The following is a 17521-nucleotide window of genomic DNA, read 5'->3' on the forward strand; positions in this document are numbered from 1 at the left end:
TGTCCTGTTTTCACTGGTGAGCTACTTTCGCATCGGTGGAGCCTGAGAACTCAGGTGGGCTCCCATTTGTGAAAGAACTCCTAGCCTTTTCCTAAGTATCAGTCTGAACTACTGGTACTGGTATAGGTGCCTACTGAAGCTGTGGCTGATTCCGGAGTGCAGCTGTTACGCCTGCTTCTATAGCCCGAACAATGAGGTCATTGATATGAGGAGGATATTCTGGATCTACTTCTTGATCCTGAACCTACTGAACTTCCTCCTGTTCTTCCTGAAACTGACCATCATCATCCTGAAATTCTGGCAACTGCTGCTCCTCCTCCATTTGCTGACGTCGTAAGAGGTACTGCTGCCTACGTGCCGCCCTCTTCTGCTACCTGTTCATATTTTGTCTTTTTCCAGTGTTAACCATGCTGTTAACATAGAAAGATAGACATCAGTATGATTTAAATGGACCGTACAGGAATACAATGAATCCTAAACTTAAGCTCTAATAAAAAGAAAACGCTACACGGAAGTCTTATACGATAAAATCCTAAAGACACTTGAACCTGGAGTGCTCTGATACCAACTATGATACCTCTCGAATCTAAAGCCACGGGTGATCAAGTCTGAGCACAAACCCGAGGGATAGCAAACAATTAATATTTAAAGTGAACACAGAATACAAAAAAAATAAAATAAGAATAAAATAATAGGCTGAAGGAATACTAAATTAAAAATCCCCAAAAACATAATTAAAATCTAATAATCCAAAACCTCTATAAATATTCTCCAATAATTAAACAACTCAGGAATCTATCTCTAGTAGACCCCTAATAAAATCTCAAACTGAAATGTAAACCTCTAAAATAAAATCCAAAGATAATAACTGAAATATGAGAAGCAGCCCTACATAATCGGAAGAAGGAATGACTGTCTCTGCTCAGCTCGATCAAGCTCTACGACTGGAACCGCCTGATACCTAAAAAATAAAAGTGGGTCAGGCCCACGCGCAAGTTCTATACCACTACAATCTAAGCAGAGACTCGATACGTATGTACATCCTAAATAACTCAACAATAACTACGTATTCCATATATATATATATATATATATATATATATATATATATATCCACACTAAAGGACACTCACTGAATTACGAAGGTGGTCTCAACCCGAATAGAGGCAACATGCAAAACGCACCCGAAGTGGGCATGTATATCTAAACCTAACAGGGTACACCACTATCTATCATAGTCAGTTATGCATCCCAATGCATATACGCTCCCTAACCGTCGACTCTGAGTCTCAAGCTCATATCGCGGTACCATAAATATATATTTAAAGTCCATCCAAACCAAAGTATGTCATTCAATTATTTATTAATCTGGCATATAATAACATAACAAACAATCTAGTTAGTCGTTCAACTTATTCAGTTGATCAAACTTAAAATATAAGTAGAATATTATAATTCATTCCCTTATTCCAGAATAGGTAGGTTTTAGTATTTTGAAACTAAACCATGCCTGGTATGTCATCGTCCCATACTGGTACATACAATCCATCCGTCCAATAATTGATAATACAGACATTAATTGTAAACATCAATTGATTCATTATAAGCATAACAAAGATATAAGATAACATGCTTATTTGAAACCACTCCGACAACATCCATATAATTGACAGCACAGATAGAGTATGAAATCCATCAATTAATTCCTGATAAGCATAATAGAAAAAAAAATATGAATCCACATGCTTATTTTATTCACCGAGGCATGATTTAAAATATATCATACATAAATCAATATTAATTTCAAGATTTAACCACCTGAATTATCCGCATCCAAAATCAGTAAGCAAAATTACTTAAAAATTTTATACTGTTCCACCTACCAATTTCCTATGATTTATTATGCATTATCACACCCTCTGGATTTTTAATAAGGCTTCAGATGGTACTAAAAATATCCCTGTGTAGCTCCTAATTGCATCTGAAAACATCAAAATCTGAGCACTGTAGCCAAACCTCTCACTGGAAAGCTAGAAAAACAAAAAAAAAATTGGAGGAGCAGGCTCCCTCAAGGAGTGAGCCGCCTCCAAGGCCTATAGAGCCGACTCCCTCCTTGAGGGAGCCTGCTCTTTGCTTAGGGGAGCCTGCTCCCTTCAAAAGGGAGCCGGCTCTCCTTCCATTTCACTCACCTGTTTCGCCTCTGGCGACTTCCAATCCTATTGTCCTCCATTGTCAAGGTTCCTAGATGTCTGAACTAGGTTCCAGAGTATCCTAGAATTGTTTAAATTCATTATATGTTAAACGACATCAATTAAAACATGAACTATACAATAAAAGTTTAAAACAAAACAAATATTCATTCATGAACACATACTGTTTTAATCGAGTCTATTATGTAAACCAGATTAAATTTTCAATTATTTACTCCTGGAATTGTGTTAGGCATGTAAAGAACACGAGTCAAAGGGACAGAGTTAAGAATAGAACTTGCCTGTGAGATTTCAGTTCAAAATCTCAATGTTGTCTTCCTAAGTGTTTCCGTCGAATTCCAATTATGTAAACCTTCCTCTGTTCTCTTCTCTGCCGAACACATACTGTTTTAATCGAGTCTATTATGTAAACCAGATTAATTTTTCAATTATTTACTCCTGGAATTGTGTTAGGCATGTAAAGAACACGAGTCAAAGGGACAGAGTTAAGAATAGAACTTGCCTGTGAGATTTCGGTTCAAAATCTCAATGTTGTCTTCCTAAGTGTTTCCGTCGAATTCCAATTATGTAAACCTTCCTCTGTTCTCTTCTATGCCTCCACTGTCGTGCATAGGGTTCTCAAACCCTAAGCAGACTTAATACATATATTTGTAGGCAAAACTAAACCTAGGTCCAATTATATTAAGAAACGAAGGACTAAGTCGGCTAACCATAAATTCATAAAAGCAAAAACCCTGAACTATACGACATATAATTATAAACAAAGTAAGTCCACTTAAGCATATATATAATTAAAAAAAAAAAAAATCAAAGAAGTAATTAAATAAAACAATCAACAATTAAGTAAAAGAAAGAAACAATTAATTAAAACAAATAAACAATTAATTAAAAGAAATAAACAATTAACACAAATAAAACAACCAATTAACAATTAAGCAAATAAACAAATAATCAACTAAAAATGCTAAAAAAACAATGAAAATGCCAAGACTATCATTTTTAAAATTAGGGGTATTACAATTAGTGATTGAAATAAGCACTTAAAAAGAGTTTATTGTTTTTAAATGGATTCATTGTTGGAGTTTATTTATTAGAATAACTATAAAAATTTTATTTTATATCATTACTCTTGAGAAAAAGATTCCACAAGAGTATATTGACATACTATAAAGAGTTAGTTCTTGTTGATGATAGTTCTTAGTAGGATGAGGACGTTATTCCACGTAAGCCAAGAGAATTAAGATCAGTGTCCAAGTGGAGATCCAAGCAACAGAAGGGATTCTTTGAGATCAGAGATTAAGAAAAGGAAGGCTGACTTTGAAACCGATTAAGAAAGGGAAGGCTGACTTTGAAACCTTACTAACTCAAGCTCCGTATTAATGAATGCTTGAGTGTGGTTGTTGTTCTGTCTTAAAATGTGGTTAATGCTCTTATTTATAGGACTTACCCTTCAGTTATTGCCTACTGGTCCTCAGAACGAGCCCTTTCTTACCCACAGGTTCGAGAGTCTCCTTTTCTGACAAATGGGATATTGACAAGCGGACCGCGGTGCTTTGTTCCTTGGTCCTAAGGAGTAATGGCGTTTCTTAATTAATGCAAATCTTGTCAAGTGTCTCTTCATAATTAATGTTCCCTTTGCCATACCTAAAGCTCGAGTTAGGGCTTCAAATGTCCTTTCCCCTTTACATTGACCTCATGTAGAGGCGCCCCCTTGGATCCTAGCCACCTGTCCAAATGCCATCAGATTCTCACGATTGAAGATAGGGAGAAGATCCCCTCCCTTCGAAGTCTTGCCTTCTCGACTTCGTGGAGCTCTTTCTTTTGCCTCGAGATCCCTTCAACTCAAGGGAGAGCTCGATGAGAGGAATACCCGAGGTTATGCCTGTAGGAAGTAACCTCAGAGAAGTAGGGGAGGAGCCTATCCGACTGGAGCAGGGCGCGTCCACAGGAGAAGGAGGGTAGCGACCCCTTCCTCAACTAGTAAATTCAGATTTTAGGGTAAGTAGCTCGAGCCTACTTGATCCCGTTAGGGGTATGCCAGGTCAGCCTCGATCAGTTGTGCTTATTTCCAAAAAGTTGCCACTTCGACAAGTATCGTGGCACATACACCAACAGTTCTCAACATTAATTTTTATTGGATTAGTCCACCAAGTATTAAATAATTCAGGACCATTTAATAAATTTTGCACTAATAGAAGTGAAACTTGGCTAGACAACCAAACACAATTCGAGCTCAATCCGATTTTTTACATATTTAGGCAACCATTTTTATAATTAGGGTTGGGCTTGGTTGAAAATTCTCGACCCAAATTTAATTAGGGTTAAGCTTGAGTTGAGGTACTAGCAACCCGAGATAACTCGACCCGACTTTTAATATTATTTTCATATATACTTTTATTTTAAATGCATAATATATAATATTTAAATTACAATCACTTTTTCCTTTTCAACTTATTTTGTTTAAATCTTAATTTATTACTTGTTCACATTTGGATAATTAATTTTCTAATAATTTATAATTTATTAAAAATTTGCAATAAGTTTTTTAAATCTTTCATGTTTAGGAGTAGTCATGCTTATAACCCAATATTTGAAAAATCATATTGAATTTTTAGTGTGGGGATTAGCCATATAAATAACCCAATATCTCCAAATTGTAAACCTTAGTTCAAAAATCAAAGGATGGTCAGGTTTGGGTTAAATATTTCATACATTGGGCAACCCGTCCAAGTAACAGCAGTCACTAAGATTTCAAAAATTATTTTGGGTAATACTTGTCAAATAATGCATGTTAATTTAAAATTTAAAATTTAAAATATAAAAGTAAAAAAATTAATATTTTTTTATATTTTAAATTAAAAATAAATTATGTATCATTCTATTGTTGTATCATATCACTTGAGAAGGGGACAAGCTTTATTCAATTGTTTTATGCATATGGGTTCCATGAGAGTGTGATTTGGCAAGGGCCCAATGGGTAAAAGCAAGTATGTGTTACAGCCCTTAGGCCCATAGCGAAGGGAAATAAAGTAGCAAAAGTTCGAGATTGAAAAGATAAAAGGAAATGAACTATTGACGCTTTTATTATTTTCTCAAGCTTCAATCTTCTTAAATACACACATGTATTGTTGTTTGAACGGAAACAATGTAGCAAAAGTTTGAGATGGAAATGGGAAAGTAAAACTAATTACTTTGGAATATATATGCTAGTGGTTTTTAAAAGTATAATTAATTATTTTGTATCTTATTGTGTTGAGCTGTAAAATAAACATATGCACATTGCACAAAGATGCTAATCAAATAAATAAATAAGACTTAAAATAATAAGGGTAAATTATAATGTCGTACACCATGACACTTTTAGCTTTTTCTTTCTTATAAATTTATTGACTAAATTTTATAAAATAATAATTTTATATTTTCCTTTACTCAAGTATAATTTATTCATATGTAATTTATTCAAACCTAAAGGAAGGCAAGCATAATTTACCCAAACAGTAATTCAAAAAATCAATTGAAGCATGGTGTTGATGGTATGATAATGAGATTTTTCTTTCTTTCTATTTCTATTAACAAATTTTTGTTCAACGACACCCATAATATAATCAACCACCAAAATAAAAAGGTCCATTAGAATTATTATTATTTTAAAGAAAATCAACTCTATATCAACTCTTTGGAAAATAAAACTATAAAATATCATTTTTCGTTTTTACCTATTAAACTCACTCCATTCATTATTCAATGATGGTCGAAAAACAATAATGCCCTCTACTGAATTACGCTATAATTGTATACCACACAAACTTGACGGTAAACTGGTGTTTTAAAACCTCTTGTGGCCCTACACCATCAAACGATCACATGGACCCATTTCATCATACCGACGTAAAGGTGTGATCGTGTGACTTTGGAGTTTGGATATGATAGTGATAGGACACTCCTCAAAATCATAGTTATTATAGTTGATATACATATGATTTGACAAGTACGCACTGGTACTTGTCAAATTTTGTTTGGCCAATTGGCCTTAATTCATTTATCTAGAATTCCCCTTGAATTATATAATTCAGACCTACATATATCTGTCTCACAATTTTATTCAAAAAATAATAAATAAAAAAAAGTAATTTACACTGACCTTTAGTATAATTTGTCATAATTACACAAATTTTTCCTAAAAATAAAAATATCTTACACGGATTTTTCTTTTTTTTAGAGTCAACGTCGGTTAAGGACGAAATATACTAATGTAATGTACAAAATTTATTAAAATCTTGAAACACTTATTGATCTACATAAACAACCGAAAACTTCGGCTAGTGACGAACCGACCGGAGAAGCATTGTGATTCATCTACCTAAGCAGTCGAAGAAGCTTCATTTCGTGAAAAACATGTGAGACCCAAAAAGTTACAGCAACCAAATCGTGGAAACTCACATCTATATAATCGACGAAGATACAGAGCTTCAGACTAACCCAACGAAGACCCATTTTGACCGGAGTTGCATTAAAGATGGTTGATTCCTCTATTGATTCCGGTGAATCTCATACTAAATTAAGGTGTGTATATCGCTGCTTGTCCACTCCCGTTCCTTCGTTCTTCAACGCCGTTTGTTCCACTTCGTCTCGGTCTCTTATGAAATTAGCCAATTTCGAGCAATGATGTTGAAATTCAGGTTTCAATTTAGGGTAACTCATCTGATTGGGGTCTTCAATGACGTTCCAGTGATTAGTCTAGACTAAAATTCACCGGTCGATTGGTCATTGTTCTAAACCTTTTCTGATTTGGGTATAAAAATTCTCAGGTAAGGATCGTCTTGTTTAACAGCGACCCTTATATCTTAAATCATGTCCGTCACTACCTTGCTCTCCTTTAAGTCTCCGGCGATGACCAGGTATCTCCCATGGACGGCAACCTAATGGTCGGTGTCTTTTTTTGCTTTCTAGTATGGGTTGCTACTGTAGCGAGTCTAACGCCTCTGTCATACTCATTGTCCACAACACCTGTAAATCCGCCCCGCCCCGTCAGCAACTGGACCCAAGCCCAGTATGACCACACGTTGGATGCGCCTCTATTCAGCCTCTTACCGCCATCTCCACCGAGGACATTTGTAATACATATTACTCCCTCTGTCCCAAAATAAGTGCCATACTTTCCTTTTTTCCATACATGTCATTTGAGTTTAAAATTTTAAACTTGAATATTTAAAACTTAAAAGGGCAAGTTAGTAATTTTTTAGGACAATGCATATCCCACGTATCCCCTTAAAAATTAGTGCTGCCCATACTGCCCATAATTGGGACAGAAGTGTCCCAGTTTAAGTGTGAGTGTATTATAGATAGGTACTTTAGTAATTTACACAGGGATGTCTGTGTAAATTACCCAAAAATATATATAATTTATATTTTTGCATACTTACCTATTTACGTCCAATCATTTTATCCGATGTGGGACAAATAACCCTTGTAACAAACTTTGATACCAACTGTAACAGGTGAGGTATTTGCCCATTTACTCAAAAGTTCAAGTTATTTAGTAGGGTTGTATACCCACCCATTTATACCCAATCAAATTTTCACCCGAATTAGATGTGGGACAAATGACCCTTTTTAATACATATCATTTAGAAAAGCATTGATATGAATGTAGAATTAGAAAGCATTGATTCGAATATGATAAATTTACAATAAATAGGGCACGTGCATGACATAAATAATAATATTATATATATATATATAAAATAAACTTTTGGTCATTTTATTTATAAAATGATGAATGAAATTAATAATTTGGAGTTTTGTGTTAGACATTTGTTATCTTTATTTTATTTCTTAAAATTTTATAATATATTTTTAATTAACTAATAATATACTTCAAATTGTACCATTCTTTTAAAATTATAATTACAAAATTACGTTCAAAACTTGTCTTTGCCTTGTCTATATCATATAATTAGAAAATAAAATATTTTTAAATGTGTTATGCACATGTTCAAACCATATTTGCGTACGTAAGTTACTTCTTACTTGACATTGGGTGTTCTTCTTCTTTTTCCCTTTTTTTTTTTTTTAAAAAAAAAAAAAAATTCTTCTAACTGGAGAACTCTTCACCCACCCATACCAGCCCTATGGCACTGGTAAAATTTAAGTCCCAAAATTATGTGGCAAAAAAATTTCGAATCCAAATTCAGCATATTAAATATGATTTGTTTAGATACCAAAAATTTAACCTATCATTCAATTGTGCTAACAAAAAAAAATTTCAATTCACATTCAGCATATTAAATATGATTCGTCCAGAGAATAAAAATCTATTCACATATGATTCGTTTAGATACCAAAACCCGCCCCTGTGCGCGTTCTTGTAATAAACTAAAGCACATTTCCTTGCACATGTCAACCGGAACAAAATTTGGAGCATACGTAAAGCTGTAACCATGTGATATATAAATATGAAGGATGAGGTGTCAAATACATGTAGCATCTATATATATATATACACACACACATAATGTGGGCAGCATCAACAACTGAAAACCAGGAAGTAAAAGGAGTCAAGCAACCCATTAAAGTAGAACCAAGAATTTCAACCGCAAGTTGGTTCACTCCCCACTAAACTATTCTCTGCTTACCTTTCCACTAACAAGTTTTTATATATATTACGGTTACATAAAAAATAAATAAAAATTCATAAATTGAAGAATTTTATTTTGAAGTAAAAAATATATCAGTATATATATATATTTCCCACCAAATAAATTATTTCACTATCTTTGTGATAGGATGTCTGGAGAGTGTATTAAGACTTTTTCTATAAGGGCTAATAATAATATCATTTTCTTTCTTAAAAATTCATTCCACCTAACAATTTACTCCATTTCTGTATTTCACTGTCCTGTCTCTCCATACCCCGACTGAGTAACGCCTCTCTCTCTCTCCCTATCTCTCTCAAGGAGTCTGTTACCTGGCACTGCGAGTGTTTGGTTTTTTTGTTTTTTTGTTTTTTTGTTTTTTTTTCTAGTTTTCTTAGGTGGTCAGTTTTAATATGACCTCTAATTAATTACTCGCATGTCAGTAGAAACGGTTGTAACTTGCCAATCTCAAGTTAGCTCTGCAAAATTTAGAGCTTTTGGGCACAGAACTGATTGCTTGGGTTCTAATCACCAAACCCATTTTTGGGGTTTCTACAAACTGCCTCTTCGTTGCTTCTTCCTCACTGTTTTTGGGTCTTCTCTTATCTAACCTTCCTTTTGTTATAGCTTCAACTAATCAATCTATTATTTGTTTCTTTATTCATTTATTTTTACTATTTTATTACTGCTCAATCCCTTCTTTATCATTGAGGACGTTGAAGTTGAGATTTGGCATCATCTGGGATGGATTTGATGGTGAAACTCTGTGTCATTGGAATTGCTTTGGTTGTGCAAGGATCTGCAGGTATTTTTTTATTTTTTGTTTTGTTTTGAATTTCACTGTTTTAATTTGCATTTTTACATTTAATCAATTAAGAATTAAACCCCTTTGGTTATTTTGCAATTTCACGTGGGCTATGATTACATCTTTTTATTTTCTTTTTTTTGGGCGTTTGTGTATCTGGACAACAATTTGTGATTTGGGGCTCATCAAATTTTCTCTTGCCAATGTTGTTTAATTTTGGTGCTTAATGTTTATTCTAGATTTTTGTTTTGATTGATTCATATTGTTTAAGGGACTGACATTTGGTCTGGTTGAGATCGATGGAACATACTTCTGCATCTTTGTGATCAGATCATTATTTCATCTTGTAGAATGTTTACTATGATGGCAATACTTAAAAAAAATCAATTGAAGGTTGGAGCTTGTAGGTTTCAAGTTTAATTTTCTGGATAACTCCCATAGCTAGTATATAGATCTATTTTACTTCACACTCAAATGTCCCAAGAAACTTTTTTTTCTTTTTCGACAAAGACTTGGGCAAGTGGATTGATATTTCTACTTCATTACATTTTCTTCCTCAAGATGTTTGCAATTTATTTATTTTAATGCTCAGGACATAGTTCTTCTTAATGATAATAATCCTTGATGGCCTATATAGACTGAGCAGTTAAAATACTTGATCACTTAAAAAGTCTCCTTCCTACAGTATATAGGTCACAACTTAATCTCATCATAATAAATTTTTGATTCTGTATGTCCAGTTAGTAGCAGAAACTTTTTTTCTTTGTAGTGATGTAGTCACTGTCAAACTGAAGTTTGTAGAAGCACTTGGGGACATATAATCTTATCCGAACAAAAAAGTACAATAAAGTCTGCCATCTAGTTGACATGTTCATACTTTTTGGATAGAGTTTGGATTTTGTGTCCAATTCTAAAAGCTACCAGTTTGTTATCTGTTAAGTGATACAGAAGAATTAGCAGATATTTTTGTCCTCTTAACAAAATCTTCGAGTTCTCTTCTTAGGACCGTTAGGTTTATGTTTACTTTCAGGCTTCACTATATCCCTATCTTTGGCAACCTTTTCTGCATATTCTCCTATTGAAGAAGGAACTACTGGTCCTATCGCTCATGGAAAACCATTGAGAAGCAATGCATCTAGTCCAGCATCTCATCCAAACAGTAACATTCCCTAATCCTCAGTCTATGAATTGTTATTTAATCCCTTGATGTCATTTCGTTTAGCTTATGGTTTGACAAATCAGGGTCAGTCTTACACCCACCACTTGCATTGCCACCTCTCAAGTCTGCCCCAGTACCCAGAACAATCAAAGGGCTCGTGCCATCCTTGTCACCAAGTATTGCTACAGTATTGCCTCCATATAGCTCAGTTCCTCCATCCTTAACTGTTCGAGGCGTTGTACCATCCTTGCCCCCAACTGCTCCTCAAAGAATGGAACCGTTTAATAAGGCTCCTATATTGGTGCCAGTTTCTCCAGGTATATGATTGATTGTGATTTTATTGTGATATTGCTAGATTTCTGGTCGAAACTTGTTCTGCAACGCTTCTATTGTTTTAATATGAAATACCTTTTACATCACCTCCAACCACCCACTCAATTTTGCTAGGATCTGTGCCACCAAGTTCTAATCAAAACAAGGCACCAGAGAATAAGGCTCCTCCCTCTTTGCCAATTGTGCCAGGTATCCCTGATTGATGAGACTTTTATTTTGTGCAATCAGTATATTTCTGATTGAGATTGTTCTAAACTATACCAGCTCCTGTTGTTTACAGTACCAATTGCATCAGCGCCAAGAAAAATGCCAGGAAATTCCCCACATATCCACCCAATGCCTGGACTACCGCCATCTATTTTCCCTGGTATGCCCAGATATATACCACCAAATATACCCTGAAGTGTCTTGAAATATAACTTCCTTTACGAACTTCTCCAGTTGGAATATTCCCTTAAGTCTCTTCTAATGTTTCTACAATGCAGTGCCTGTTGGATCACCTCCAAGCCAATTGCCACGAAATCCACCGACCATCCACCCTACAATGCCCAAAGAACCTCCATCTAATTTACCAGGTAACACCTATTACATTTTAGTTTTATTATTTATTTTCAACAATTTGTTGCTTTATGGTCTTGTTGAAGCCATATATGCTTGTCACTGTAATATGTAAACTAAAGGTTGTTTCTTCGCGCAATTAATGTGGTTATATGGGAGGATCCTTCTTTTTTATTTTTATTTTTATTTTTTATATTCGCCTACATACCTTCTTTAGGTGAAGACAAAGTGGCTGTGAACAATCTCAGCAACGATTCTTGCAACTTGCCTCCAATTATTCTATTAATGTATAATATCATACACGTGGTCTGAGGCCACGAGGAAGGATCCGCTGCCTGTTGCGTTAACCGAATACTAGATATGGCTATAGATAAAGCATAATGACAAAACATGGTCTGATGCCTGGCCCAAATAGTTTGGAGCTTTGTTGAGTTGAGTTCTATGTTGTTTGGGAGCTGCAAAAAAGATTATACAGGCTTTTGTGAACTACATGAAATGATGAGAATCAAGCCGTCAAATTTTTTTTCATAGCTCTGGGATGGTACCTATTGTTTTTCTCATGACATATATAAGGAGTTTATTTCTTTTACCAAGTCATTCCAGGATGACCAAAAGATATTTTTAATTGCCTTAGAAATAAAAAAATTGATCATTTCATCTCCATTTCATTTTCAAATGGAGGTACTGTAAGCTTCCTATACCCGATGGATGTTAATTTTTGATTCGTTCTGATATGATATTACAGAACCTGTTATCTCTCCCATATCGACTCCTCTTCCAAGCATCAACTGGAAAAAAGATGGTACGCCGGTTGCTGCACCTCCCAATGAAATACCTAACCAATTGTCACCTGTTAACCCTTCCCCAACAAAAGGTATGTTGGAGAGCTGTTTATCTTAGCAAAGTGTTGTCAGCTATAACTGAATATGCTATCAACATAACTTAAAAAAGTAATTTTCCGTTGTAGCTCCGTCCATGCACAAAGCAACGAGGCACTCTGATAATGCTACTTCTCCTCTTTCGTTTCATAAGTCTCCTGCGGATATGAGGTCTCAGTCTCCTGCATCTTTACCTTCAACCTCATTTTATAAGCATCATCACTCGAGGAAAAATATAACCAGCCCTGCTCCATTATCATATCTGGTTCCTCCCCATTCAAATCAACAAGGTTCAGTATTTTACTTGAGAAATGTCTAAACCAAATTACTATAATGGGTTTATTATAACATATAGCACTGAATACATTCTGCTTCCTTTTTCTTTTCCCCACTATATTTTGTAAAGGTGTAATCATTCCTCCATCTCCTTTATATCCGCCTATGTTACATCCAGAGAGTAGTCAAAGATGGCACCATGCTCCTCCACCAATGAACCCAGGTATCAGCATACTTTTGAAATTCATTCTGATTAGTTATAGAAAGTTTTTGTTGTAAGCTAAAATTGTAGTTTCAAATTCTAAACTGTTCCTGCAAGGCAGGCTCTTCAGTCATTCCATCCTATTCTCCCTTTCCTTCATCAGAGCGCCATTTTTCACCGGCACCTTCATTGTCTCCAACGGCTCCATCTGGGCAGAGCAAATGTAAGGAAATATCATTTTGTCCTTCTCTCTTTTACTTCTTATTTTTAATTTTAAGAACTTCTTAAAAGTTTCTGTTCCATGTTCTGCCTAGTGGATGGCTTATCTGATCATGTTTGCTTTTGCAAGTGCCCTTCCTTTCCCCTAAAATTTCTCCTTCTGGATCTACACCAAGGAATCCAAAGATGCCAGTCCTGCCACCAATTCAAGCTCTGCCACCTCCCCCTCCTAACGAAGGTATCTAAACTCTAGCCTCTTTCTACTCCATTTAGTGTCTGGATTACGCTTTATTAATTTCTGATTCACTACAAGAATTTAATACCTATTTTTTTTTTTTTGCAATTTGTAGATTGTACATCAATTACGTGCACAGAGCCATTAACAAATACGCCTCCTGGATCGCCCTGTGACTGTGTCTGGCCTATGCAAGTTGGACTGGGCCTAAGTGTAGCATTATATACCTTCTTCCCTTTGGTTGCAGAGCTGGCCGAGGAAATTGCAGGCGGGGTGTTTATGAAACAAAGTCAAGTTCGAATCATGGGAGCAAATGCAGCCAACCAGGACCCAGAGAAGACAATTGTCCTTATTGACTTGGTACCTCTTGGAGATAAGTTTGATAACACTACAGCGTATTTAACATATCAAAGATTCTGGCACAAACAAGTTGTTATAGAACCTTCATTCTTTGGTGATTATGAAGTATTATATGTGCGCTATCCAGGTATTTTACGGATTTTTTTTTTCTTTCTCTTTTGCTTCATATATTAATCCTCCCCTCCTTGATTAAGCTTTAGGTTAATAATTTGAATCCGGGGACTTACAATAGAAATATACTATTATAGGTCTTCCCCCCTCACCACCTTTGGCACCTTCGGACATTAGTATTATAGATGATGGGCCCTATTCAGGTCACGACAATAATGGAAGGACCATAAAGCCGCTAGGGGTTGATGTGAGGAGGAAGCAGCATAATGATGGACTTAGCGGCGGGGTTATTGCCATCATAGTTTTGTCAGCCTCTGTAGCTGTTATTTTATGTTTTGCAGTTGCTTGGGTTTTACTATTCAAACATAGAGATCGTGTTTGCCAACCGGATCCAACTCCTCCAGCTACATTACCTTCCCTGTCAAAACCATCAGGTAATTCCAGTAATTACTGTGTAAACCATGTGCAATTTTAGCTTCAGTCTGCTTGAGCTATAATGGTGTTTTTATTTGAGTAAATTGCTTAAAATGATCCTAAATACATCATATGCAAGACACCTGACCATATAATTGCTAAAAATGGGGGCTCTTGTCATGTCAGTTGATTAGGAGAATTGAAAGGTTTAATTAAATTATTACTACAATTAATGGATTTCTTACAAATTTAACAAAAAGAATTTCGACCTCAATGGTAGCTTTTGTGGTCCAAAGTAGCTGATATGATGTTAAAATTCTGTGCCTAACACCTATCGTAATTGCTCAACTCTTTAGCGTGTTGGTCCATTCAGAATTATTATATTCCAAGGTTAAAAATATATCTACGAATGTTGCAGGGATTGCTGCATCTACGATTGGAAGTGGGCCCAGTTCTGCTTCATTATCATTTGGATCTAGCATTGCAACTTACACTGGATCTGCTAAGGTGTTCAGTTCAAGTGATTTAGAGAAGGCCACTGATAACTTCAGTGCTTCGAGAATACTCGGTGAAGGTGGCTTTGGTCGTGTTTATAGTGGCGTTCTTGAAGATGGAACAAAAGTGGCTGTCAAGGTACTTAAGCGAGATGATCAGCAAGGTGGTCGTGAATTCTTGGCAGAAGTTGAGATGCTGAGCCGCCTACATCACAGGAATCTGGTCAAGTTGATTGGTATATGTACAGAGGAACGCAGCCGCAGCTTAGTGTATGAACTCATTCCGAACGGCAGCGTGGAATCTCATCTACATGGTATTAATAATAATCTAAGAAGCTTTGGGTTTAAAATATATACTGTTATTCATGGTTCAGTCCTCTACAAAATGGCTATATTTATGTATTTTTGAATGGTCTCAGGAGTAGACAAGGAAACTGCGCCACTAGATTGGGGTTCCCGGATGAAGATAGCACTTGGTGCTGCTCGGGGTCTAGCCTATCTGCATGAAGATTCAAGTCCTAGAGTCATACATAGGGACTTCAAGTCGAGCAACATCTTGTTGGAACATGATTTTATGCCAAAAGTGTCTGATTTTGGTTTGGCTCGGACAGCATTGGATGAGGATAACAGACACATCTCAACACGTGTCATGGGAACTTTTGGGTATGGAATTTTAATTTCTGGTTGCATAATCTGATTCCTAATCACCCTAGTTGAGACATAACAACCCAGTGCATGTATCTTCATCGGCCAGCATCGTCTTAAATTGATTTTAAGTTATATTAATTTTAAAATTCCATCGTATGATATGGTACCTCTTTCCATACTGACATCAAATATCAGGGATGCTATAGTGCTAGTGGTAATTTCGTAATCCTTAACAGAGATTTCTGGTGACTACCTAGATTCAGCAGTTTACATAGTTGGTAAAGTTGTTGTGCACTAAACAACAGCATGGATTTATTAATGTGTTTGTAAATTTACATTAATCCTTGTAACCCTTCAATGGATTTATTTCTGCTGTTCTGTGTGCCTTTTGCAATACTTTTCTGTACAATGATTTTATTTATTTATTTCTGATACAGCTATGTAGCTCCAGAATATGCAATGACCGGGCATCTTCTTGTGAAGAGTGATGTTTACAGCTATGGAGTTGTCCTTCTCGAGCTTTTAACTGGAAGAAAACCTGTAGAAATGTCTCAGCCACCTGGTCAAGAAAATCTAGTTGCCTGGGCTCGGCCATTCCTTACAAGTAAAGAAGGATTAGAATCAATCATAGACCAATCTATGGGACCTGATTTCCCTTTTGATAGTATTACAAAAGTAGCAGCAATTGCTTCAATGTGTGTTCAACCAGAGGTCTCGCATCGACCTTTTATGGGTGAGGTTGTTCAGGCCTTGAAACTAGTATGCAATGAGTGTGATGAGACAAAAGAATCAGGATCCAGGAGTCGTAGCCAAGAAGATCTGTCCATCGATTTTGATACTAGGATCAGTATCAATTCAGGCCAGTTGCCGGATCCTTTGCAAACTCACTCCCCAGTTTCCAACTATGAAACCAGGCTTGATGTTGAAAGGGGACTTTCAATGTCAGATTTATTAAGCACATCTGCAAGAATTGGGAGGCAAGAATCTGAGTCATTCAGGAGGCACTCAAGTTCGGGTCCTTTAAGAACAAGAAGGGACAGGTGGCTCTGGAAGAAGTTGAGGAGATTGCCCGGAGGCAGTGTTAGCGAGCATGGGGTGATGTTCAAGTTATGGCCTGGATCGCATTGAAAATTTCTGAAGCCCCTTTCTGTAGTTAACTTTCTCCTGCAATTTCCCGTACTGTACAAATCCGTTTGCATGAGCAAGCACATGGTTATTCGTGCAGACAGAAGTTGCTTGGCTGGGCTTGGAAGTTTATGCCAAGGAAATTACAGCAGTGACTTTTATTGCAAATGCGCTGTCAAGAAGACTGTGAATGCCCTCCAGATTAAACCTCAGTAATTGTTGAATGGTACTGGAAGCTTATTCTGATCAAGGCTTTCATCAACTGAAATACAATGAAGATCCTGATAATATGCATTTTTTGACCCTTACACAAAGAAGAGTATTTTTCTTTGCTGAAATGTATAGAACACGTTAAAAGTTTTTGAACCATTAAGTGCACCTCTTCGTGCTAGTAAATATCCAAGCACTAATGTTGAATTTATGCTGTTTAAATTGTCTTGACCCTTTACAGAGATTGTAGAAACTGCCCAATTTTTAGCCAAACATGTCTCCAACAATACACTCAGAGCAGAAATGAAATTGTAAGTAGTGGGACTGAAATTTTGGAACATAAAATTAGCATAGCATGTAAAGCTAGGGTGCATCATTAACCCCCTTTCGCCCTAGGCTATAATAGCATCCGTTACTCTCCCTTTTCTCTTGCTAACAGCAATGGCAAACCAATGATTCCAAAGTTAATAAAAAATGCATTTGAAAAAAATGTTAGAATGAAATACGAGAATAGAATAAAAACTTAAAAAAAAATTCAATTACTTTTTCTTTCCAGCCAAATAAAGAAGAGAGAGAGAGAGAGAGAGTTGAGAATAAAGACCTAAGAGTTATTTAACTCATAAATTAATCATAGGTAAAGTAACAAAAA

At 35.8% G+C, this 17521-nt stretch overlaps 1 protein-coding gene across 1 annotated transcript; it reads left to right on the forward strand.

Moving 5' to 3' along the window:
* Positions 1-9004: 9004 nt before the first annotated feature.
* LOC132277101 (receptor-like serine/threonine-protein kinase ALE2) lies at positions 9005-17114 on the forward strand. The gene is made up of 16 exons (XM_059778838.1): positions 9005-9650; positions 10681-10809; positions 10893-11126; positions 11257-11331; positions 11423-11509; positions 11628-11717; positions 12446-12574; positions 12668-12868; positions 12985-13077; positions 13178-13279; positions 13406-13513; positions 13626-13997; positions 14119-14415; positions 14814-15203; positions 15309-15552; positions 15975-17114. Exons 1-16 carry the CDS (start codon positions 9590-9592, stop codon positions 16663-16665), a joined length of 3303 nt encoding a protein of 1100 aa, XP_059634821.1. The 5' UTR covers positions 9005-9589; the 3' UTR covers positions 16666-17114.
* Positions 17115-17521: the final 407 nt, after the last annotated feature.

This window comes from Cornus florida, unplaced genomic scaffold (assembly GCF_030987335.1).
Source record: "Cornus florida cultivar Cherokee Brave unplaced genomic scaffold, ASM3098733v1 CherokeeBrave_3.0.0_Hap2_Chr10, whole genome shotgun sequence".
In the NCBI taxonomy this organism is placed as follows: Eukaryota; Viridiplantae; Streptophyta; class Magnoliopsida; order Cornales; family Cornaceae; genus Cornus; species Cornus florida.